This window comes from Paramisgurnus dabryanus, chromosome 11, assembly GCF_030506205.2.
Source record: "Paramisgurnus dabryanus chromosome 11, PD_genome_1.1, whole genome shotgun sequence".
Lineage (NCBI taxonomy): Eukaryota > Metazoa > Chordata > Actinopteri > Cypriniformes > Cobitidae > Paramisgurnus > Paramisgurnus dabryanus.
In genome coordinates this window covers 16,087,304-16,114,219 of record NC_133347.1, presented here as the reverse complement: position 1 = coordinate 16,114,219, position 26,916 = coordinate 16,087,304, and the positions used below count along the sequence as shown (strand labels likewise).

The following is a 26,916-nucleotide window of genomic DNA, read 5'->3' as shown; positions in this document are numbered from 1 at the left end:
ATTAGCAAATTAACACAAAATTATTTAAAGTCCCTCTTTAAGTTCACATTCACCTAAAAGTTTCTCTTTATTTAAAAAAAAAATACTTATGTAGTATGTATTTATAAATACTGTCCGAATTGCTTTAGTTTAACGAGTTATAAGGCCTGAAGATCACGGTCAAATTCATGGAGAGTAAGTCATGATGTCCTTGTAACTGGAGAATATTGTTGGAACTGGAGGGTCGTACGGGTAGTACAGTACTGCGCATGCGCAGAATTCTATTACAACAGCGCTGATGCAAAACTCACCGTGAAGCCAGCCACGAGTCAACGGAGCCATTCAGAGCTCACAGTGGTGCTAACCGGACCGGGACCGCAAATCAGAGACGGGTAGAATAGTTTTATCACCGAAGGAACCGAATGAAACATAAAGGTATGTGTTTATGGGATCACACGTAGCGTATTGTGTGGACCACATGGTCGCGCTGGAAAGAGAGAGAAAGGGGGTCATTTAGCTTTGTCTCCGGAGATTTAAAGGGACACAAAGGGACTCAATGAATTAAATTCAAGTCTGGAGGGGGAAAGGGAACTCTCTGGTGATGTGTCTTGTGTGTTACCGTCAGTAACGTTCACGGATGTCGCAGTGCGTATAGTCCTACAGATCAAGATAGTGGAGAACATTAAAACAATCTGGTACCTGGGTTTTTGTTGCATCACCATTGAATTAGGTCTTTTCTCAAACAACAAAAGCAGGGGTTGGTTCATTTGAACACGGTTCCGTTTCTTTTCTCGCGGGTCCGCCACGCGCGTCATGCTCTCACGTGCAGAGCCGAAGATGGTACAGGTTTCGAACATATAACAAGCTTCGTTCAAACACTTAAGTGAGTAATATTAGTTGGCTTACATACTTCATTTTAATTTTAATAATTATATAAAGATTATGTGTGTATGTTTTAATTGAATATATATTTTCATAACTGCGTCTCAAACCCTACGTAGGCTGCATTTTAGGGCATGTGCCCTTAAGTGATGTCTAATTTGGCGCCGTACTAGGTTTTGATAGAGTCATGTATCTACTAAATAGCAATCGGAATAAAGACCGTATGGTCCATTAACATTTATTCATTCCGGCTTTTATGTAAAGCGACTTAAGTGCCTTTAAATATGTGCATTTCTTTTCTTATTATGTGTGCACCCTAGGAATCGCACCTATGACCTTTGAGATGCTAATGCAATTACTCTACCACTTGAGGTTCAGTGTTTGTGTGAAATCTGATTCAATAGATCATGTTTTCATTCAGATGAAAGTTCTCCAAGCTCAATATTGTACTTAATGTCCTTGCCTTTTAGACAGAGAGTAAATGAAGGCCACAAAGTCACCTCTGGTTAAAATAAACTGGTCTCTGCCAGTTTGGGACTGGCATGTAAAGAACAATAGTTTGGTAGATAGGTAAAAATCAATGTCAGTCTCTGACAATTCCTTCAACTCTTAGTACAAGTTGAAACATTTGCATGTCAGAAACCTGAGATTTTTTTACATCATCATCATCATCATAGAAAGTGACTTAATGCAAGAAATGCACACATTTCTCTAAACTCATTCACCTTTAAATCATATCAGTAGTAATGAATTCCAGAGGAGAGGTCCTCTGACGCAATCACCTCTTAGACCTGGGCTCACATTTACACTGATAATGATTTCCATTAATAAAACCTCTTTAGCACATCTTTAACTACATTTTTGTTTGATCTTAGTTTTTATTTTTTTTAAAGAGTATTGGAATGTTGTGCTGCAATGTTTGTTAGAAGTGAGTTTAAGTGGCACTAATTGAGGTTCATTCGATCTCATGATGTGATTTGGCAGAAAGGCTCCATGATCAGGACTGATCTGTTGTAACTGATCAAAGGTACGCAAAGAACAAAAGGTTGAGTTTGTAAAGGGGGCAGTGTTTTCGGCAAACCAAACGTCCAGTGAGGTCACAATCATTGATCAGTGTATGAATGTACACTCAGATAAGTACAAAAGCTGTTACTGGGCTGGTAGTCTTTCAAAAGTGTACCTTTGTACCTAAAGGGTCTATATTGGTATTTCAAAGGTACATGTTTCTACCTAATGGCGCTTTTCTATTGCACAGTACCCCACGGTCAGCTTACTGTTGGGGGCTTTTCCACTGGGTACAGTATGTGGTACCCAATACTTTTTTTTTTTGAGGACCACCTCATTTGGGGTTCCAAGCGAGCTGAGCTGATACTAAAGTGTGACGTGAAAACACTGTAGATCACTGATTGGTCTGAAAAAAATCGTCACTACGAGGGTCTTCGCTTAATTCAAGATTAGCTTTACCTTTATGCTTGCGCTGTCTCAGCAAACCTGTTGTCATCTATACTTTGTTGTAAGTTCCCAAACTCCCTTTTAGCGGTAACAAACATCAACAGGCTGAGATCAGGAACACCACACCAGTGTTTTCCAGACTTGTGGTTTGTGACAGCACATTCACGTCGTGCAGGTCTGCACGTATGCACAGCATTTTTTCAACTTAAATGACGCTCAAATAAAACAACATGCTTATATTTCCTCCGACTCTGAAGTGGTGCTAAACTCAATGGATAAGCTAACCGAGGCAAATGGCGCTTTTTCATTGCATAGTACCCCACGGTTTAGTTCAGTTTGGGTCGGGTCGGGTCAGCTCACCTCACTTTGGCGTGGTTAGCTTTTCCATCGAGTTTGGTATCACTTCGCAGTGGGAGGGATTATAGGCGTGTTATTATATTTGCGCTGCATACTGCTGTGACATCATACAAGTGAGAGCGTCCTTGTACATTCCCATAATTTTTTATTTCTCAGTCCGCCACAAAATTAAAATTGGCCAACACAAATAGATGTTTGCACATAGCGTTTATCACTCTGTCTCGCATGACAGTTTCTGTTCAAACGCCACAGCGTCAGTCGACGGCGCTCCGCTGAGCCTCATTGAAGTTGCATTTAAGCATATAATGCTGAAGTGCTCGTCGCGAATGTTCCGCAGCAAACAGCAAGTCTGGAAAAAACTGTTATGGTGTCCCTGATTCTCAACCTGTGGATGTTTTACATCGCTAAAAGGGAGTTTGGGAACTTATAGAAGAGCACAGATGACAACATGTTTGCTGGAGACAGCGCAAGCTAGCACAGGTAAAGCTAATCTACATTATAGCGATGACGCAGTAGTGACGATTCTGTCAGACCAATCAGGGATCTACTGTGTTTTCGCGTCACGTTTGGTATCAGCTCGGGTCGCTTGGAACCCCAACCGAGGTGGTACGAAAAAAAGTATTGGGTACTACGTACTGCACCCAATGGAAAAGCTCCCAAAAGTAAGCTGACCCGACCCAAACTAAACCAAACCGTGGGGTACTATGCAATGGAAAAGCGCAATAAATAGGACCGTCCCAATGACAACTTTTGTGTTTTTTCTGACAGTGTTGCATTTGAATTCACTCTGCCAAACTGGCACCATCCAGTTTTTAGTACTGGTACACATGGATATTAAGATTGTTTATTTAATGTTTTGTTGAAATCTTTATAATTATAGATTAGTCTGAATGTTTGATGGTTTGGCAGGCAGGTTTATATGTGTGTACTTGCACGGCAAGTGCTCAGTAGTCATGGCAATTGTCTCGTGTGCGTATGTTTCCATGTATGAGGTGCTAGTTGAATACTGGAAAGGTCATTCTATTGTTGGCTTATTATACACGCTGAAAGATTATTGACGCTTGTCATAGATTATGACTGCATTGCATATCTTAGGTTGGATTTACACTGCAAATCTTGATGCCCAATTCCGATTTGTTGCCTGTATATCCGATTTTCGGCAAACCACAACGTCATCTTTTAAAAGAGACTCATATCCTGTCTGCATTTACACTAAACACTGACAAAACAATTCAAGGTAGACATACTGGGCCAGAACATCTTAACCACAGATGAAGTAAAATGTTGCGATATGCAATGGACACAAATAATTATATATATATATATATATATATATAAACGATTATACAGCTTTATTTCTATAACAAGACATAAAACTTCAACATTGCTCCTCTAAGTGGAGCCGTCGTCCTCCATTGCGCTTCGAAGAAGAGTCATGTGATCGCAGGTGGTGTCCACCTGAGTTGACGTCATTTGCCAGCGTCGCATTTTCAATGCCGCACGACACGTCTTGACTTGAGATAGGAATATCCGATCTGTCTGCTTACATGGATGCGAATGCACATATCCGATTCATTTCCGGTTTATTTCCACATATGAATGAGGCCTGAAACTGATAATATCGGAATTAGGGCTGCACATTTATGTATCCGATCTGTGCCACATGAGGGAAAAACATTTCTTCAACTGAGTCACTTCAAACATGCGATGTAACTTATTCGGTTCAAATGGTTGTGTGTGGCAATAGTGTGCCAAAGTTTATTGTTAGTTAATTGGGCAATATTGCGTGTAGAGTGAATTTGGCTATAAAGATAAAATACATTAAAGGATTGAAAAAGATTAAAGAGATCCACAAATGTGACATTGGATTTTGGCAATAGTGTGCCAAAGTTTATTGGTAGTTTATTGGGTAATATTGTGTGTGGAGTGAATTTGGCTATAAAATAAAGATTAAAGAGATCCACAAAGCTCACAGAACAGAATTATAATATCAAGCTAAAAATGTAAACCTATATAGCGTACCTGTAGGGCTGATTGTGTAAAACAGATGATTAAGGGTGTACTCACACTATGCGTACCGTACCCTTTGACCCCCAAAGTTCAGTTTGTTTGACTAGTATGATCGCTTTGTATTATACCAAGCTGCAGGAGTGCCAAGCATGCCATGTTCATAAGAGAAGCGGTGATGTCTGATTCATTCTTTCAAGTGAGATATTTAATGAAAGATTTCATAGAGCTATATTAAAGATTCACAAATCTTACAGAAAGAAAGAACCGGATCAGCTGCTTACTGACTTGATTATCTTGTCATAGCAGTTAACAGCTTTCTGGAGGGTAAGATTATGTGTGATTGAATGCTATTGTATGTCCTCAGATGACACACAATATAAGTCTACTTTTTAATACTTATGAAAGCTTTCACCTTCAGAATTTCTCTTTGTGTTCCAGAAAGAAATCGTAAGATTATTTAATGATATAAGAGCAATAGGATTTTCCATTTTGTTTGTTTTAAAACAGGACACCATTCATTAGATATAGAAAGGCTTTTAGAGTCAAGATTTGGGGATAAAGAGAATCTGAATGGGTTGGGGCCCGTCTGTCTGGCTGTTTTTCTCTTTGCTTGGTTGTAAATGTTAGCTTGAGAAGCAGACTCTCAAAGACATCCTTAAGTTTGAGCTGGAGAAAAGTCTTTCACGGAAGTCTTTGGTCACATGTAAACGTTTAGCACGCGTTAGTCATCTGTTGTCATCAGAGCCCTGAGGAAACCGATGTGGTGCATCAGTGAGAAACCAATGAATGTTGGGGGTGTGTTTAAACCCGCCTCACTGGGCTTAAGCCTTTGTAAAGATGTTTGACGTTAACGTCTTTGTATAATTTTTTTTGTGTAAACCTTTTGCTAATATTTCTCATGTGTACGGCTGCATTTTACTTCATAAGGGTGTATGCAATGTAATTATGGCTGTGCCAGGTTCCCTGCTGAGAGGGAAGGAATGCTATCACTGATTTGCTTCACCTTAATGCTTCATTGAGCTATAAAACTTGTAGTTCACTGATATAAAAGTCAGCAAATATTTAGAAGCTGAATTTTCTGAATTAGGCAATGTGTATTATGCATGCAAAGTTACATACATGAGTGTCTCGATTATCTGTATTGAAGACATTGGTCATTCTCTTGATTTCTTAAGAAGTGGAAATTGTTTGAGGATTTCTTAATGTTGCAATTTTATGTCATAATGAAATTATTGCATATTAGTGATGGTTGGTATGTCTGATCAGAAGAACGGTTTGAATAAGATAGATGTGAGCAGCACAATGTATTATTTAATGTAATGAGTGCATTATTAAGATAAGTTTTAGTGATTAGATGAGGCATTTGCATATTTGCGTATCTTTTGCAACAGGAATCTTTGGTTGCACACTGAAGCCATTAAGGCATTGTATGCTGTTAAAGCACCACTAAAGAGTTTTTGCTCTTTGCTCCCCCTACAGGTTGGAAGCAGAATTGTCCATTACCACTGTCGTAAATAATTTAGCCTACTGCAGCAAAGCTGGCTCTGATTGGATTGTAGGTCTGCCGTAAAGCAAGTTTTTGTAGTTTTCACTCGAACTACAGGACCGCGACCCGACGGTTGGAAACTTCTTTAGTGCGGTTTTGGCCAATATAGGGCTTCAAAGCGAATGTGAAAGTGCCGTTCACCCTGTTTCGAGTGGATGAACGACTGAAGCTTTTTTTTGAAACATTATTTTAATGTAAAAAAAACTCTTTGGTGTTGTTTTAAACAACTTTTAATTTTTCGTTTTTTCCCTAAAGCTGAATTTTTTAAACGTTTTACAAACCAACTAAAGTATTTACAACGTTATAACATTTGTAACTTGGGGTCCACTGATTGTTTACCAATTAAATGATTTGACTGAAAATCACAAAAAAATGATATCTTTCTCTGACACTTAAAATGCTTAATGCCGACATGTTTGCTAAATTTATAAAGCCCACATGCTCCTCACTTTATGCTGGTTGCTATCCGATTGCATCATCAAAACGTTCATTCTTTTCACTTATCTAGACGAGTAGGTTTAGTTGCAATTTGCAAACAGTCAGTGCATCCCTTTTTAAAGAGCTCCTATGGTTTGATTACAAGTGCGTGCTAGTACATGTTAAAGGAATAGTCTACTCATTTCAATATTAAAATATGTTATTACCTTAAGTAAGAATTGTTGATACATCCCTCTATCATCTTAGTGCGTGCACGTAAGCGCTGGGGCGCGATGCGACACTTCGATAGCATTTAGCGTAGCCCCATTCATTCAATGGTACCACTCAGAGATAAAGTTAGAAGTGACCAAACACATTAACGTTTTTCCTATTTAAGACAAGTAGTTATACGAGCAAGTTTGGTGGTACAAAATAAAATTTAGCGCTTTTTTCTAAGCGGATTTAAAAGAGGAACTATTTTGTATGGCGGAACAGCACTTTTGGGAGTACTTCAACTCACCTGAAAAATCCGCTCCCCTTCTTCCTCTCATAATTTATGTAAAGCTGCTTTGAAACAATTGACTTTTGTGAAAAGCGCTATATAAATAAAATTGAATTGAATTGAATTGAATTTGTTTTGGTTGTTTAAAAACACACACAAAATTTTTATCTGATTAATTGATTAATCGATTGATTCAGTGCTAGATCAATCGATTACAAAAGAATCGATAGCTGCAGCCCTAAAATCTTTCAAACATGGTAAGGAGCGTAACATTTCCTGCTTGTCAGAGGTAGCTGGCCAATCGGGGAGACAGCGCTTTTCAGATCGATGACTTTTTTACAAATTCAGTGTATTTCAGGAAGACAGTATATCTGGAGCTACATAAATGTACGGTATGTGGAAAATGTGTGTTTTAACCATAAACCACGCAAACAGATTGTGTTATATCAAATACACAAAATAATGTTGCTTTTTAGCAATAAAATGGGTGCACTTTAAAACAGATCATTAAGTTATTAAAATGTTTTATGTTTTCTCATGCTCAAGAATACAGGTGCATTTTATGTTTTCTTACTTTCGCCATCTATTCAGGAAACAATCATTTCCTGCTTTTAAGATGCTGTCATCTGCTACATTTATATTGACTTTGAGATAAGCTGTGTGAGTTTTCGCGCTTATGTTAGCTTACTATTAATGTGTACACAGTATACTGGTTTCTTCCCACTTACAGTTGGTAAAGCAATACATATTCCATGCAGCAATAATGGACATGGAAATGTTTTGGACTTTGATCAAGAATGCAAATACAATAGAGCGGTTTCCCGGACAGAGCTTATCCGAGTCCCAGACTAAAATGCATGTTTGAGCTGTTTTTACTTCAAAAACACCTTGCGCTGACATATTTTAATATATATTAGTACCGTTGTTTTGTTTCAAGATGCATACCAGTATAGTTTCTTTTTTTTTTGTAGAGTTTGTTTGTAAAAACTCCTAAAATAACTTCGACCTTGTTCTGGATTAATTTAAACCCTTTCCGGGAAACCACCCTATTAGGTCCAGTATATTTAGTTTCAATGGGTTTCAATGGGTTTATTCTGGGTGATCTTTTATTGGTCAGCCAGAGGACACAATGTTAACCGAACAACCTGTTCTACATAATTATGTGAATTATTCGAATGGTAGCCTATAAGTGAAGTGCATGACAGATGAAGGTTATAGATCAGAGACGGTGTAATAAATTAGCTTCAGAATGATTTACCCTTGTTATTATTTTCAGATGCACCAATTTTAAGGGGTAGATTTTGAGTAACTTCCGTGAGTTAAATAAAATTAAATCTCAGATGCTGTAACAAAGAAAGCATCAGTGGTCTTGCTGAATAATCAGAGAAGATTTAAAGTGCAGATTCATGCACACTGTAACAACTGATATCCACAACTCCAAGTGTGCATTATTTTCAAATAATTCAAAGGACCGGAGTCACTTTTTCTGCTTATACCATGGTTACTTACCACAGACATTGCTCTGATGGTAATTTCTTTTAGACATTTTAAAGGTGTGCATTTATAGAAAAATAATGCATCAACAGCCACGTGGTATAATACATGAGTAATAAATAAAGAGAAGCTGAAATGCAAGGGCATACCAAAATGTATGTACTTTCCCAACACAAATATTAGGGATGCAGCGATAAATGCAATATACACTAATAATACCTGGCCGATAACTACTCTGAATTGCACAGCCGATATTATGCACAACTATAAGCATAGCAAGCATCATCGGCCGATATATCGGCGCACCCCTAACAAAAATATGACATAATTTTTCAAGTAAGGGCTGTTAAAGCAACACGTTAATTTCGATTAATTAATCGGACAAAAAATAACATGTTAAAAAATTATGCTGATTAATCCATTCCATATTGCCTTTGAACCTGAAAACGTTCTAGCCACCATTTGACTGTAAAATGAAGGAGGGAGACGAGAACACGCTGGCGGTGACTGGATCATTGTTTGGAATATTTACTTAATAAAAAACGGCCTGATAAAAGTGATGAAAAAATAAAGTTGTCTGCAATGTCTGCAGCAATGAATTTGCATATCACATATGAGTTCATCCACTCTTAAGTACCACATCAATGCAAAGCGTCCAGGAGTTAACGTTAATCCGGAGGTACGACCTAGCACGTCTCGGAATACCAAAGATAAAGAGCAGATTTTTTATTTAAGGTTTATTTTCAGTTGCACAAAAAAGCCCTGCAATTGATACTGCACTGTTAAACTTTTGGTAAATAATCTTCCTGAAGCACTTTTGAAATTATTTCCTTAGCAAATTACTGTTAGGTCATTTTGTTGATTGTTATGGCCATTATTTGCACAGTGAAAATAATAATAAAAGAGTTTTGGAACTTTAATGTCACTAATGCTGATTATTCATTGATTTATTTAAATTGAAATATTTAATACTTTCACAGCAAAAATTATGTATGCGATTAATTTAGATTAATTAATCACAAGGTATGTGATTAATTAGATTAAAATTTTTAATCGATTGACAGCCCTAGTTATAGTATATGGGTAGGCGAATTAAGAAGATGTAGGACATGTTACTTGGATAAACTTGGCTTAAAATGATCTTTGAAATATCACAGTTACAGCGTATCACTAGATCATACACACTTGGTCTTTTGTAAAAAGAAATTTAAGGTAGTCAGCATCATACCCTGAACCCTGAGCTAGTTAGTTTCCTAAGGGTCCCAGTGGATAAATATTAGCCTGTAACCTTTACTTCTCAGAGTCTGACTGATGCACAACCACGTCCACAGTTGAGAGCACATTGTGACATCCACATGTTCTCATGAGACTACTGAACCAGTTGCCTGTCCAAAACTGCGGTCTCAGCGTAGAATTGCTCTTCATGGCTTAATTAGGTAAACTAAAGCATTATGGCAGATGCACCGATTGTGTAGTATTTTTAGTAAGATTAAAGTTATCATTTTTGGGCATTGTACATGACACTACTTGTACACAAATAAGGTGGTGTAATATTATTGAGACCCTTTATATTACAACACAGGCAAGTTTTTCAATAACCAGATGCATTAATCTTTAATAATTTGTTTTTGCAAGGTTGTTGTGCACTTTATAAATGATTTGTAAAAACATACATCAGTTAATCCAAAATGCCCTTGTGTAGGCAAATGCCAAGTCAGCGGGAAGTGAAAGCGCTTATTTGAGATATTCAGGGGTCATAACACACGCATTAGTTTTTCCTGTCTCAGATTTCAGTTAGATTAAATGCACATATTTCTGTAGAATTGAAAAGGCAGCAGGGAGCTAGCTGATCTGGGGTTTTATTACCTGCCTTTACTGCCCTGCTGGGTGTATTAGAAACAAGATGAGTGCTTTGATGTGCCTGAGTAAATATTTCTAAACCCAGTGGTTCTGTCAAGACCGACAAGCTTAGAATGAAAGAACATCACGGGCATCAGAATAAAATGACCTAATTTTCTTTAATTATGCTTGCTGGGCTTTGCTAAATGGTTCCTTAACTGTTAATGTAGCTCCTTCTCACAGGAATGTGCTGTTGGGATGTGTGGTAGTGGGGAAACCCTTAGTGCGTAACCATAGGACACAGATAACAAGACTGACATGTTTAGCAACCAGTTAGGGTTAAGGGGAGGTCTTATAATGCATCACCTCATTTACCACCAGATTTAACTGGTGCACCATTCATAACTTTGTGTTTGTCTGTAATGAGCTGAGCTAGTGAGTATAAGCTTGTCTGTGAGGATGTTTGTACATTCACATTCCACTAATACAAAACTGGTTTAAAATAAAAGTTTTAACTGTGTTTAAGGATTTGGTAAGGCAACCAATGTAGTTTACTTAATGTTGTGAACATTTTGATATAACTAGAGGATATGTTGGTGTGTTTGACTTGCAAAGTGAGTAAGACGTCGTAAGGGAGGTCATCCTGCTTACCAGGAACTTTGTGTTTAGTGTGAGTTATTTCCTCAGAACATGTATGTATTTCCTAATACCTTATTAGAGGCGACAAGGACATGCAGCTGTCTGGAGATTTCAGAATCTCTTAAATGATTGTTATCATCGTCACTGTGTTGTAAAAGTTTTGGCTACTTGTGATTGTGAACATGATGTTGCTCCGGTAAGGACAGTATGTGCCTCAATGTAAGAAAGGCAGATGCATGTTCTCCCTGTTTGTATATGTGTGTGCAGTCTAGAAATGCTGGGCTATTTTCAATCCATTGTTTCAAAAAGGGATGAACCCAGCTGAACCCAAATGAACAAGCAGAGAAATTCAGACAGAATTCCCCCTCAAGTGATGTCAATTAAAAGGCATCTATGAGCCTTCTTCACTTGAATTTGATGCATACTAGACAAAGAATTTTACAGGCTTGGATCTGATTGGCTGTGCACATGTTTCTTAAGTTATTTTAGGCTTTGGAGCATAAGGTAATTTAAGGCAAAAAGACTTTAAATCTGGTTTCAGCAGAAACAGCAAAAACAGATGGCTTTTGTGTCCCAAAACTAATCTTAAAACTAACAAGTAGACCGAGTCCCTCTAGAGTAGAGATTATTTATGGTACATGCAAAATAAACAATTACTGTAAAACTTCAAATAATAGCCCAGGTTTTTATTTTCCCAAACCTATCGTCACACCAGGCATCTAAAAGAGACAGGCATCTACCACATATTACGGGTTACCACATATTACGTTTTATTTATAATTTGAATGTGTTTAACAAATTAGTTCGTGTAAGAATAACAGTCTTAAATTATTGGCATGCAGCATAAATAAAGCAAATGAGGATATGCTTTTTTATTGGTTACACTTACACAGATACAACAGTGCTATTTTCTGATTGGCTATTGTGTAGCCTCTTTCTTTTTTTTTTATTGGCTTAGTGTCATGCTTGACTAGAACTCCAGGGGAGACGGGCTTGATAGAGATAGCGGTGCGGCCAGATACATTTTGGGTGTTGGAGCATATTAAATATATGATAAATAGTTTTTCCGCGTGAGAAATACAATGTGTGGCGGGAGTGCATGCATGACAAAAGACTGAAAGCCCGGCTATTATCAGCGGCCTCAAAACACTACCGGCCCACTGGGAAAAGTCCCAACTCTTCCGATTGCCACTTCGTTACTGTCATCATCACTGCAATCCTGACGACCAACCTTGTTGTGTTGTCATAGTGATGAGTAACGGAACGATTGCGTCTGTCACGTGACATCTACCGGTAATCAAAACTTTAGCGTGTGCAATCTGCACCATAGAACTGGCTTAAACAGACGACGGGTTTTAGAAGATTAAATGCAACCCAAAACTAAAAAACAGACCAGGCCAGTATTTGAGACGGGCGTTTATTTACCCAAACCTGTCGTCACACCAGGCGTCTAAAAGAGAGAGGCGTATATTTGGGACTCGGCTATTATTTTAAGTTTTACGGTAAATGTTCTTAGTTCAAAACATAGCTGAAGTTTAAAGGAATAGTCTACTCATTTTCAATATTAAACTATGTTATTACCTTAACTAAGAAGAGTTGATGCATCCCTCTATCATCTGTGTGCGTGCACGTAAGCGCTGGAGCATAGGTAGTACTTTGATAGCATTTAGCTTAGCCCCATTCATTCAATGGTACCAATAAGATAAAGATATCTATAAAGTTAGAAGTGACCAAACACATCAACGTTTTTCCTATTTAAGACGAGTAGTTATACGAGCAAGTTTGGTGGTACAAAATAAAACGTATCGCTTTTCTAAGCGGATTTAAAAGAGGAACTATATTTTATGGCGTAATAGCACTTTTGGGAGTACTTCGACTCGGCGCAGTAACACCCTCCCTCTCCCATTATGAGAGGGTGAAGGGGAGCGGACTTTTCAGGCGTGTCGAAGTACTCCCAAAAGTGCTATTACACCATAAAATATAGTTCCTCTTTTAAATCCGCTTAGAAAAGCGCTACGCTTTATTTTGTACCACCAAACTTGCTCGTATAACTACTCGTCTTAAATAGGAAAAACGTTGATGTGTTTGGTCACTTCTAACTTTATCTCTGATTGGTACCATTGAATGAATGGGGCTAAGCTAAATGCTATCGAAGTGTCGCAGCGCGCCCCAGCGCTTACGTGCACGCACACAGATGATAGAGGGATGTAGCAACAATTCTTAGTTAAGGTAATAACATAGTTTAATATTGAAAATGAGTTGACTATTCCTTTAACTACTACACTAAGCTAACGTTACTGTGTTAAATTCATGTATACAATGTTAACTACAGATCCCAAATTCTTGCTTGGCTGCCAAACCTCTCTTCACACAACAGTGATCCGTGGTCACCATCTTTCATCGTCTTTAGGAAACTGAATCATTTTTCTTTTCAACAAGATATTTGTCCCAGAGGTGAGTTGAGTCACTATCCAGACCGGATGTTAACTTCGGGGCATCTGCGTCTAATGGACAGAAAATCTGATTACAAACTCTATACACATTATATAAAAATAGTAGTATTTCCTACTCCAGTTCAGTTCTGTCTTATTTAGGTTAACCCATTGTGTATGCCACTGAGTTTGGTGACTTTAGACGTTGGTTACTTTGTCATTTCACAGCAAAGAAATGTGTGCCAACCAGTTTTAAATAGGAACATACCTTAATCAGTTAAGCAGTCTCTCATAATTAGTGACCTAATATGCAGTAGCAGCCGGTTTTAGTGTCAGTTTTTCCATTTACACTAAAAGCTCTTGACCTTCACACACTTGTTAACAGATAGCTTGATAAATAACCTTCACTTTATCGCATAGACCAGCAAATGACCATCTGAAACTGTTACTGAGCTTGTTGCCACCAACACTGAAATCATGGGTTTGGATACTGTACCCCCAAATTTTTTTTACAGGAGATGCTGGCCTCACCTTAAACACTCTTGTATGAATGTCAATGGCAGGAGTGTCTAGCCTGCCATGAGCATGAGTAGGTTTCTACTACTCTACACATAACAATTGACTGTAAATGACTGTAATTCCACATATACATGTGACATTGTATCACACATAAACGGTTTGACGTAACAAAGAATGACATTGCAATGTCATGCTGCTTTAGAAACAACACCTCCCTCATTTTCCTTTTACCTGCCGCTTAAACCGGCTCCTATGTGAGTAACATGACCTCAGAAAAGTCATTTGAGTACTCAGGTGAGCAGCGTTCTGCTTCAGCTTAAAGATTAAAATGGAGCTGGTAACCTCGCGCTCTCTTTTTTTTCCTGATGTATGACCCTGCTTTCTCACAGAGTCCCATTGAGTGTTAGTCATTTAGCTTTGACCTGCCAAGCATGCATACTGGTGTGAGACATTCAAATGAATAGTGCCGCTCCATGATCTCTCTAAAGCGAGACTGTGTGCCAATGTGTCAGTGGAAATTTGCCTTTTAGGAAATTTTTTTTATTGCTAACTAAGCTTTTACCATTGTATATGTTATGTTTGTTGTTGTCATAATATTGATGGCATAAGTGTTGAAAGAGCCATTTGAATTCAGGAAGTCAAGTCTTTTTGACAGGATACACAGACTATAACACATGTATGGCGCAATAGATTCATATTAGGATTGGCTATATAAATGTGAAATTTAAATCAGCACAAATGTCAGAAGCCATCATTTTTTTAATATTAGAATACATGACTTCAAAAGGTTGCAATCAAAACAGCTCCATTTATGTTACAGCAAGGTAAACGTGGTTAATACGTCTTCAATCGATAGATTGTAAAATGTTGTGAAACAGAGGATGAGAGCTATAAATGCACACAGGCAGAAGGTGTGGTCTGTGGCTACCTATCTTGACACCTGCATGCCATTTAAAAACACAAGAACATCAACGTCTTTTGTTCAGCCCTTTCAGTGTGAACTCGAGAGGATGTACAATACAAAAACATACAAATGAAGGATGATAACAATAAAGACGTGTTATAAAGTAAAACATTCTCATATGACTATAGCACTAGATTCCATAGTATTTACTATAATAAACAGTAGTAATGTTTTTCTGCAACATTACATGTAATCGACCCAGAATGCACTATGGGCAAAACATAATGGCGGCCTCCAAAGCTTAAAATGAATATTAGATTTTTGAAAGTAATGAAAATATTTGAAGCGTTTCTATTAATGGATTTTAGTAGAAAGTAGCTCAGATCAGGATTTTTGCAGCCTATACCGATTACCACTTTGATGTCTTCATGATTGGCCGATACCAATGCCTGATACCAATTCTTCAAGCTGATATTCAAGCTCTTTGATGACTGTTACTTGTTTCTAGATAAAGTAATACCACAGATGTTGCCTTTGCTATATTACTTGCCGTAATTCGGTATATCATTTTTTTTATAGAGAATCAAATAAATTAGCACAACAAATATTTCTTATGCCAAGAGAAATTTAAATAATCCTTTAAAAAGGCTTTTGTCTGTTAAAAGTACTGAAAATAAAACCCTTCACAGTGTGTACTGTATGAATTAAATATACACGCATTCATAGGAAGCCTAACAATTATGAAAAAGTGATGTGCAGAGAGTAATTTTATTGAGAGATGAATTAGGTTACTGTAGCTTTAAGACATGGCAGAGAGCCCTCTGTACACGTGCACTGATGACAGGCTGCTGTGTGTGCACGTCAGGGGTATAGGGACAAAAGCAGCTGTGACGAAAATGAAAGTTTAAACTGTCACAACTTTAAATGCATGCAAATAATAAACTTTCGGTATGAGGATGCAATTTCCGTGTGTGTGTGTGTACATACGGTATAGGCTTTATTGTATGCGTTGTACACTGGAAAAAATGATTTATTCAATTAACTTATATGTTTTTAGGGTAAGTGGTTGCAATCAATTTATTTAAGCTACATTTAAACAAAAAAATTTGAAAAACAAAATACAAAACTTTTGTTTTACACAAAAAAATACACACAGAGAGAACAATCCAAATCTGCACGTCGCACATGAGCAACGGGTTATAAAAATGCTTGCAATGCATAAAAATGGTCTCTAATGGCAGCTGCATTCAGGAACCCTGTGATAACAAAAGTAAACAGAACAATCGGTTCATAAGATCTGCAAATTTTGCAAGTACAGATCGAATCATTTAATGCCGTTATCGGCGGATACCGATCTGCGGCTGATCGATCAGGGCATCTCTAGTATTTACTATAATAAACAGTAGTAATGTTTTGTTGTAACATTACACGTAATTGCCCAGAATGCACTATGGGCAAAACATAATGGCGGCCTCCAAAGCTTAAAATGAGTATTAGATGTTTGAAAGTAATGAAAATATTTAAAGCGTTTCTATTAATGGATTTTAGTAGACAGCCAATGTAAAGTGTTAAAGCATAGAAGTCTCATAGTCGAGATAGCCTTTCAAGGGTTCATATGATGCGATTTCATATTTTACTTGGTCTTTGGAGCATTAAAAGGTGTTGCATAGTGTGCATATACTGTAGAAGATCCGTAAAGTCTCAAACCTAGAGATAGAGTTTTTCTCAAAGTGAAGGCTCATATCTTTCTTAAAACTGCTTTATTTAAAAACGCCCCCACATATATGTCATATACGTTTTAGAAAGGTGGGGCATAAAGGAACAACAATAATGTATGGTATGTGGAAACCAATGTGTTTTTAACCTGTAATTGAGTAAACACATTGCAATACACCAAATACATAAAATAATTTTCTTTAAATCAAAAAGGTCACAAAGAAAGTCACTTTGAAAAGAACTTTTATATTTAAAAGCATTTAATAAAACATACAATATACTACATACAATAAAGAAATTAATCTTTGAAAACATAGTGTCCTTTAACTTGCATTATGTTTAAAATAATAAACACCAAATTTTCTATTTGGCATAAGTTAAGGTTAAGTACAGGGTAAAGTATCATGTGTAAGAAGTGTGTATCTGAGCCAACATTCCAATTTTTTGGCTCACCTGCATGGAAAGGACATTCGATTTGTTTGACCTTACGTTAGGAGTTGTCTGTTTGTAGTAGTTATTATCAGTCTCAAAGTCTTGAATGTTTGTGTGTTTTGACATCACCCCAGTTAAAAAGTAACCAAATGTATGTAATTTGCTCAAACTACGAGCTCTTAACACAATGTTTGTTTGTTTGCAAGATTTAATGATACATGGTGTACTCTACTCGTGCTCATGTTGCCCTGTTTGTGTTTATATGTTTCTCTGTCAGGACCCGTCAACAGTGGTGACACCGTCTGAAAGATCCCATTTGATCGTGTGCATGTTTATTTTGCAGATTTCAACATCCCTCTCTTTCTCTCCCCACAGACTGATCCAGAGTGCCTGAAGCTCTTATTTTTCTCCTTTTCATCTTCATCACCGTGCTTGGGTAGTGATGCCTCCAGCGACAGGAGGGCCGGTGGGGTACACGCCTCCGGAAGGCGGCTGGGGATGGGCGGTGGTGGTAGGAGCCTTCATCAGCATTGGGTTTTCCTATGCCTTCCCTAAGTCGATCACAGTCTTCTTCAAAGAGATCGAGGTCATCTTCGATGCCACCAGCAGTCAGGTGTCATGGATATCTTCAATCATGCTGGCTGTTATGTATGCAGGAGGTCAGTCTCATTTTGTGTTTGTCTCAGGAGGTTTTGTCTGCTTTGGTAGTAGAATCAAATACAGCTGTTTAAAACTTTGACCAAAATTTTTGTTGTGACTCTGCTACTGATGTGCACTTTAGGACATCACATTTGCACGGTTGCTTGTATCTTCCAAGATTTTCATACAGTTGATAGGTTTATAAAGTATAGACAGGCTTAAACTTGTCTAATCCGACAGTGTTGCAGTTTAAAGGACCAGTTTTTTGCAGTGTAATGTTGGTTTGTAAAGGCATTGGAGCGTTTTGTTTGTTTTATAGTGAAGGATGCCAATAAAAATAGTACTATGCATATCTGGCCAGATTTGACTGACAGTATACTGCTGATTCATGCAAGGCTATGCTACTGTACGACTGACGTTTAAAGACCAGACTGCCACGTCATAGTGTGTGGGTGCGGTGGGTTTCGGTTATTGATGTCATGTCCTGGAGTTAAACAGGGTTTGGGTTTTCCACACCCACTTACTATTTTATGCACATGTGACTCTGCACGTAGTCTGAAGTCAACAAAGAGACTTTCATAGACACCTAGCTTGTGAACGGTTTAGTTTCTGTGTCTGTGAATGGAAGTGCATGAGTTTTTAAGAAGTGAGTGTTAGATTTAACTTATGTGATTGAATGTATGCTACAGTGGAGTCATTAAATTTTAAGAAAATTATTTCAGACCATGCAAATGAGCAACAGAAAATTGTGTCACATTACATGGGTGTTTTGAATAAATAAATCTAAATAGTTAAAAATTCCATAATGAATTATGAAAAAGTTACTTTTGTGTTTTTCTACTCCCTCCACCTTATTTTTGACACAAATGTGGGCGCCGCCATCTTTGAGCCTCTTTGTGTGAGACTTCTGGTGAGCCACTATAGCTAATTGTAGAGGTTAGAGGTTGCCGTAATAGCTGGTACAAACGCAGTAAATCTTTACAAAACATTTGGTTTAACCCCATGCAGAAGAGCTGAATGTGTTTGTGGCGCACGTGCTGTATCCACACATCCATCAGTATATCCTTTCATAGAAACTGCCAGTTATCAATAAATACTACTAATATTATGCTGTAAAAAGATGCTGATTTCATTGGTTTATTACAAAAAATGTGATAACATCATATATGACTGAATTTATACGACATAAACTGCTTATTAGTTCATGTTTATAATGGTGCTTAATGTGTTTGTGCGTAGGGGAGAGCGGGGCACAACCTAACACTTTTTGGTTTTGGCTCAATCATTCAACAAATATTTGAGTTTGAATAATTATATTTTTACGCAAGCAACACACACATCTCTGCTACAAATGAACATTTGAAGTTTGTTTCTAGTACTTGCCATTCTTGGACAATTACACCAAACGTGACAGAAGTCACGTTACAACTTACCCCATACGTGGGGTTAATTGTAACAGGCCGGAGGTTAGTTGTAACACTAAAGCTAAAAATTAAGTTTGCAGGAAAATATTGCAATACTATTTCGTCTATATACTTGAGTATTTATATATTTGTCTATAATAGACAAGTATATACACTTTTAATTCTCATATCTAAGACAAGCAAATTTATTTTGTTGGCAGCCAGTAATTATTAGTGTGTAGCCTATTTAAAACAACGGCAAGAATTTCGCTAACGTTAGCTGTTTTCATATCGTTAGGTCTGAGGGGTCAATCTAACACCCCATACAACTAACCCCGCTGGGTGAAAATATTTTCAAGCCCACCAAAAAAAGTTGCTGAGAGCTGCAGACATATTTCAAAACGATGCTATTTTTTAGTCAACAAGACACGGATTAAGTGACATAGCATTGGTTTTGGTATCTTACACACCCAACTCGGAAACCGAAAAAAAAACATTGATGAAAAAATTTACTTGCATGCCCCCAAAACACTCTTTCATCAATAACTCTATGGAAATACCAGAAAAACGAAAAGTTCAACCCTATGCGACAATCTAAACAGTCCGTGTTACAATTAACTCTGCGTTAGTTTTAGGGATGCACCGATACCACTTTTTTGGAATACGAGTACTTGCATTTCAGTACTTGCAGATACCGATACAGAGTACTTAATAAAAAACATGATTTCAATTTACAGGTAACAGCTTTAGTCATATCATTTAACAAAAAAACAAGGGACTAGTTTTCCAGTTTGTTGTAAACTCTGCCTCTTTGGACAACACGAGGCATTAACCCCTTACACGCCGCTCAAACATAGACATTTCTCAGACCGTGGTATCGATCCCTGGTATCGGGGGACTTTTAATGAGTACGAGTACTTTAGAAAATGTGGTATCGGTGCATCCCTAGTTAGTTTGTGCTCCGCACACCCCTATTTTTGTTATGTGTACTACTTTTGTACTTTTTTTAAATGAGCAAATAATTTCATAAGCTCATGTCTTATCTACTGCAAAACATTTTTTCATAAAACGAAAACAATACTGAATACATGTAATAGTTTAATATGTTCATTATGGTTTGTTCAAAAAATGTACAATGTGTTTAATGAAAAAGATGCTGCTGACTGTCGTGAAGCTTGATGTGTCGCCATAAAAATTCAAACAAATCAATTAAAATGGACAGAAGGACAGTTGTGACATTTTAAACCATCGCCTGAAAAGGTTAAAAACACAAAGTCTTGCTATATTCCATGTACAAACACTCGACTGACTTTCCCATTGTAAAGATACTGGTATGTCTCTGTGAATATTAACCATACCTTTTTTTAATCATGTTTTATGCGTGCTCCCACTGCACTGTTGTCTACCTGCTGGCTATTAAAACGGACGTCTCACACAAAGAAGGGAAATGCGTCACTTACTTCCGCATTGGAAAATAAGGTGGATGGGAGATCTCACGTCAATCTGTTGCTCGAGCAACTTTTTGCTACACTATTTGCATGCGTTCAAGTTCACCAAACCTGAACTTTAGTTCACAGCTAATTCAGATTGCATGCATACCGTGTGTGCATCTATGCTTAGATAAGCATGAAAGTGTACTGAATGGAAAGCAAAATCTGGTGTGGTCACTTTTTATTTCCAGCAGTTTCCTTTTGCTAGGTCAAATCCAGTCACATTAAGTGATCAGGTTTTTTTCCTGCAGTGTTACATGCCGTACCTGTTCACCTTGGCTAACTTCAGTACTGATTTAAAGTAATGCTATATAAAAAAAAGATTTTTCTCTTACATTTTTTATTATGTAAAAACACCTACCAGCTGAAGCACTATGTAATTGTGCGTGCGTGTGTGTGTGTGTGTGTGTGTGTGTGTGTGTGTCTCTGGATGACTGGTGTCTTTGTGAAGCACCAGACCTTCCAGTCCCCCTAAATAATAAAGCCTGTCAGAATGAATTAATTTGAGGAACATGACTGGGTTGAACAGATGGCTTTGAAATCTCATGGGCTACAATAAATTTATGACACGGTTTCTGCTCGTCTCGATGTTAAATGTTGATGCAAAACAGCAAGAGTGACATTCTGAGAGGGGAAGATTTACTAAACTTGGCTAATGCGAGTGTTACATTGTGCCAAACTTCATCATTCATCATCTCTTAAAATTCTTAGTGTTTTTTCATTCGTGCTTACCACATTGACTGAACAATCTCTTTTAAAGGCTGTGGTGTCTTGCCTGCCTTGTATGTAAAGTTATTCAACTCACTGCCAAAGTTTAAGGGCTCCAAATGGGGCCTTTCATAAGCACAGCAGTGACACAGCACTTTTTATTCACCAATAAACTTCTGGTAATTTCACATTTTAAAACATTCAACTTCATTTTTTATAATGTTGGAATTAAAAATTCAGCACTGTTTACTGTGATTTACAGTGCAGCCTATAAAGTTAACATTTAAAGGTAGATTGATGTTAATGCATTTTTTGTTTGTGAATGGGAACATGCTACTAACTTCTGAAAATGTATTTTGGGTTTGTCTAATAATAATTGTGTTAAGGTGGGTTAGTTAAACTTAACTATATTCTCTACAGCATTCGTCTCAGACATGCATACAGATGAATGAGCAGTTCCTGTTCTGTGCTGGCCCTTGGTCAGCCTTAGTTCTGCTGATGGTGGTTTTCTCCATTGACACATCACGTGTCTGTCTGTGCGTGTATCACATCACAATTTCCTTCCTCCGAATCGTCTCTCATATCCTTAATCATTCATGTTTTGTCAGTGATGTTTTTATGGCTGCTCTTATAGTGCCATCTAGTGGTAGCCAACACAAAAAAATCCAGATTTTAAAGGGGACATTTCCAGGTTTATGTGCTATAATTGGGTCCCCAGTGCCTCTGTCAACCTAGAAAATGTGAAAAAGGTCAGCCCAGTAACTTAGCAAAATTTGGCGCCCATTGTGATGTCAGAAGGGGATAATAATGCCCCTTAATATACACAGTCCAACGATGGCACCGCATTTAGTGCAGAGATCAACTTATTTGCATTTTAAAGGACACACCCAAAAATAATTTGCATTTTTGCATACACCTAAAATTGGTAATTTTAACATGCTGTAATAAATTATCTATATGGTATTTTGAGCTAAACCTTTACATACATACTCTGGGGACACCAAAGATATATTTTACATCTTTAAAAAAGTCTTGTGAAATATCCCCTTTAAAACATCTTGCAAGAAATATTATTGTTATATATTATTTTTACTGATAAACAAATACATATTCATTGTGCTGTATATGATTGGAATGAGGCAAAGGAATAGTTTTCCCAAAATAGAAAATTCTCTTTTAAATGCCGTTTCCGATGTATAAGACTTCCTTTCTTTAGCTAAACACAAATAAATATTTTTCTTATTAAAATGCTGTGATGTAATCTTATATGGGAGTCATTGTGGTGAAACTCCATTTGTCATTTAAGTAATATAAATGACTCTGGTATGTTAATATATAATTGTGAGAGAATGCTAATATTTAGTTTATTTAATATTTTTTAGCAATTGATATGTTGCATATTCATAGCTACATACAGATCGGCCCATTATTATTAAATATGGTGGAACATTGATCATATATCAAATCTCATTGATTCTTGCTTGTCTTGTCATGAGTTTTTTTAAGCTCATGTGTTTTAACCTACTTGTTTTCTCTCAACAGGACCAATCAGCAGTATTTTGGTGAATAAGTATGGTAGTCGGCCAATCATGATTGCTGGTGGCTGTCTGTCTGGAACAGGATTGGTTGCTGCATCCTTCTGCGACTCAGTAGAGGGTCTTTACTTCTGTGTCGGAGTTATAGGCGGTACGAGCATTGAATGACACTTTAAAAAAATGTGAACATGCGATCAGGTTAAATCCTATGCTTTGTTCCTTTTCCTCTGTGAATTCCCATTTTACAATTTGTCTCATTGTGTTACAGAAGTACATTTCAGTGCTAAAAGTATTCAGTCTCGGTTTCTAATTTGTGCTTCTTTCATTCTCTTTCTTTTCTAGGTCTGGGTTTGGCTTTCAATCTGAACCCGGCATTGACCATGATTGGAAAATACTTCTACAAGCGGCGACCAATAGCCAATGGCATCGCGATGGCGGGCAGCCCTGTGTTCTTGTCCACATTGGCCCCACTGAACAGCTGGTTGTTTGATCAGTTTGGCTGGAGGGGCAGTTTTCTCATCCTGGGCGGAGCTTTGCTGAACTGCTGTGTAGCGGGATCCTTAATGCGCCCCATTGGACCCAAACCACAACCTGTCAGTTCTACAAACGAAAGGGGAGAGAAAAAAACTATCATGCAAACCATAAATAGCTTCCTGGATCTGACCTTGTTCACTCACAGGGGCTTCCTGCTGTACCTGCTCGGAAACAGCATCATGTTCTTCGGCCTCTTCGCTCCACTCGTCTTCCTAAGCAACTATGCAAAGAGTAAAGATATTGCTAAGGACAAAGCAGCATTCCTGTTGTCCATCTTAGCCTTCACTGACATGATCGCTCGGCCATCCATGGGCCTGGTGGCCAACACTCGCTGGGTCCGTCCACGTATACAGTACTTCTTTGCCGCGTCTGTGTTATATAACGCCATCTGCCACCTGATGGTGCCGTTCACCACCGATTACATGGGCTTTGCCATTTATGCCGTGTTTTTTGGCGTGGCATTCGGCTGGCTCAGTTCTGTGTTGTTCGAGACCCTGATGGATCTTGTGGGTGCGCAGAGATTCTCCAGCGCGGTTGGCCTGGTCACTATTGTAGAATGCGGGCCTGTGTTGCTGGGACCTCCTTTGCTGGGTAAGGATCCGTGTTCAGCTTTTCATCATGATTGAATGAGTACCAAATCTTAGAATTGACAAAATAGAAATTGACAAATCTCTTTCTCTGTTTATCTCCTTGCAGGAAGACTAAATGATATCCACCATGATTATAAATACACATATTACGCCTGTGGAATCGTCCTGGCGATAGCCAGTGTGTTCCTGTTTGTGGGAATGGGAATCAACTACAGGCTAGTGGCGAAAGAGAAGAAGGAGGAGGAGGAACGAAGAGCCAAGCTAGAAGACAGAGAGGAAGAGACAAATCTAGACAATGACTTGAACGAGAAGGCGAAGGAGGCCGACAGAGATGCGTCTGAAGCGTGAGCCTTCATTCCCGGAAAGGATACAGACGCTGTAACGCATCACAATCCACGTCTTCCTGTTGCGACTGTCCAAAACAACAAACACAAAATTTAGTTTCCCTTTGTCCTGTCTCCTAACAATTCAGCCAATGTTAAAATTAGCACAAAGGACTTTTGGGTGCCAAGGATTTTCTGCTGTCATAGACACTCGTCCTATACAAACCCACACCTTAGATGTGATTTTTATTGTGATGCCTACATGCATAAAGGAGTTTCTCTACACGCCTTTTTCTGGTATGTCATAGATATAATGAGCGCATTCCTAGGTTTTAGTTTTTATATAATCAGACTTATACACTTCACCAGCCTTTAGGCAATGCACAGACCCTGTGTCTCAGCACTGCCATGTGAACTGAGCCTAGATTTGGGAGAAGAACCCTTTTAATGTGTTTTTTTTTTAAGGATATAGGGTTAATGAGTTATTGGACTCTAAAGGTCAAGTAAGATTGTTTAAAAATTTAGTTTAGTGTTACTATGTTTATTCTGCTGTTCTGATTGGCTAGTAGAGAATACTGCCAGGCTTTTTTGGTCTGGATTTCACATATTTTAATCATAGAGATTTTTGTGTATTCTGTTAAATATAATCTGTTCAGGTTGCTTTTCACTCTAAAGCTCAGCCGAGCGCCGTGTGCTTTCTCACTGATGATGATGATGATGATGATGTCACAGCAGTCTCAGCACATCGCTTAGCATCTCATCACTCAACTGTGTTCCTCTGTTACCATGGAGATTTCACAGCACTGTGAAACTCCTGCACTGCTCTGAGCAAGTCTCACATTTTGCTCTGAGCAATTCTCAATTCATTTACGTAGTCAAAATGATGTTTTCTGAAAGAATAAATGACACTAGGGAACATTCAAATAGTGGCTTTCCATCTGCACCTTTGACCATATTGTGACCACATGTGTTAAAGCTAAACGTGGTTGTCAAAAGCTCTGTGCCTTGAAATGGGTGCCTTTTGATCTACAAAAAGTGTATACATGTATTTAAGCGTATAACAGGGCTCCAGACTAACTTTTTTCACTAGGAGCACAGTGGCCCCCAACTGAAAATTTTAGGGGCGCAACCAGAAAATTTAGGGGCACATACTGTAAATCAACATGCTAACCAATTATTCAGATTTCTATTAAGTAATACACTGTATCACTAATAAATACTTTGATGATAGATGCAGAAAGTACAATGTGCTGTTTTAAATATAGTGTCACATCACAAAAAAAGGTCAAATTTACTGGTCGCACATGTGCGACTGGATGTAAAATTCAGTGGGACACTCTAAAATTTTGGTGGCCAAATTCGACCATTTGGTGGCAGTCTGGAGCCCTGTCCTAACCATACTAACTTCAAAATCCTCTGTTTAACAAGTTTGTTTTAAATTTCAAGATGTGGAACTATTATTAATGTGATATTATTTTGCTTTATCCATCATGTTTGGGAGGAGGATCAAGTGTGTTACAGACAAATTCCAGTATGAAGCCTTCAAGATCTGCTATATAGATATTCTCCTATGTTAAGTATATGAGTTTAATCTATATAGCAGATCTTGAATATCAACAGTTGCTTATTTGCACAATGAAAGTGCTTTTGTATAAACGGGTAAGCGCACTAACAGAAAGAATATTCCTGATGTTTTCCGAATTGATATTATAGCTTCAGGGCACATTTACTGAGCTTATGGAAAACGCACAACCATCCTGCAACTAGATCAAGTTACAAAGGTTTTGCAGATTATTGAAATAACTTGCTTGACAGTGTTGGCTCAAGAGGGCTGCAGTTTGTTACCTTGAGGCAACTTTAAATGAAGTGACATGGACTTGCTCTACAATACATTAACAAAAGGAAGGAAACAACACCCCCTGTTGGTTTCCAAAAACATTGCGACTCAGCCGTAATTGTGACTAAAGTAATTTTTAGTTAACAATATTGTGTAGTTATTTTTTTAGCAGATCTACAGCAGGTGCCGATTTTTATTGCGCACTTTAAGTACATTTTAAATTGGGGTAAAATTAATCCATACTCTTTTTTTTTTCCTTTCAGTAGAAAGTAATTGGACTCTTTCCTGTAGGAATTTGAGTTTGTATACTGACATATTCTGGTGTGGCAGAGTTAGTAATGGCATCTTAGCATGGTGAAATAATAGCAGCCATGAAACAAAAAAGTGCATTGCTAACTGGGCTCAACTTTATATCTCGTTAACCGGTCATATGAGTTTAAATTTTTTAGCAGGTAATCATTTGGAGAAAAATACTGCTGTGCTGAGAAAATGGGCAACCCTGAAAATTTTTTTGTCTTGTCAGTAAATGTAATACAAAAATACTAACCAGGATCCATTAAAAATGTTGTTTGTTCAAGACTTGACTGAGACAAAGAAAGAAAGGGTAGAAAATGTTTGAGATTGACTGACAGTGTGTTTGTGCACAAAATTCCATCAATAATGAAATCACGTGTGAGATTTTGTATGTTTTGTCTGGATGAGCAAATCAATAAACTTTTTTAAAAATGTAAATTCAA

The 26,916-nt window shown here is 37.8% G+C and overlaps 1 protein-coding gene across 2 annotated transcripts; it reads left to right on the top strand.

Moving 5' to 3' along the window:
• The first annotated feature begins 263 nt into the window (after positions 1-263).
• On the top strand, positions 264-26,916 carry slc16a1b (solute carrier family 16 member 1b). 2 transcript variants are annotated; one of them, XM_065247134.1, is made up of 5 exons: positions 264-414; positions 17,496-17,779; positions 22,903-23,046; positions 23,238-24,020; positions 24,126-26,916. In XM_065247134.1, the coding sequence occupies exons 2-5, from the start codon at positions 17,563-17,565 to the stop codon at positions 24,365-24,367; spliced, it is 1,386 nt and encodes a 461-aa protein (XP_065103206.1). In that variant the 5' UTR covers positions 264-414; positions 17,496-17,562; the 3' UTR covers positions 24,368-26,916. The 2 variants fall into 2 exon arrangements, with proteins under 2 accessions (XP_065103206.1, XP_065103208.1); XM_065247136.2 differs by lacking the exon at positions 264-414 and adding an exon at positions 628-862.

Bases quoted from the DNA above. Each gene is read 5' to 3' on its own strand.
- slc16a1b (XM_065247134.1), top strand. From the start codon at position 17,563: ATGCCTCCAGCGACAGGAGGGCCGGTGGGGTACACGCCTCCGGAAGGC. The intron at 23,047-23,237 runs GTACGAGCATTG...TTTCTTTTCTAG, and splicing joins CTGTGTCGGAGTTATAGGCG to GTCTGGGTTTGGCTTTCAAT. The intron at 24,021-24,125 runs GTAAGGATCCGT...ATCTCCTTGCAG, and splicing joins GCTGGGACCTCCTTTGCTGG to GAAGACTAAATGATATCCAC.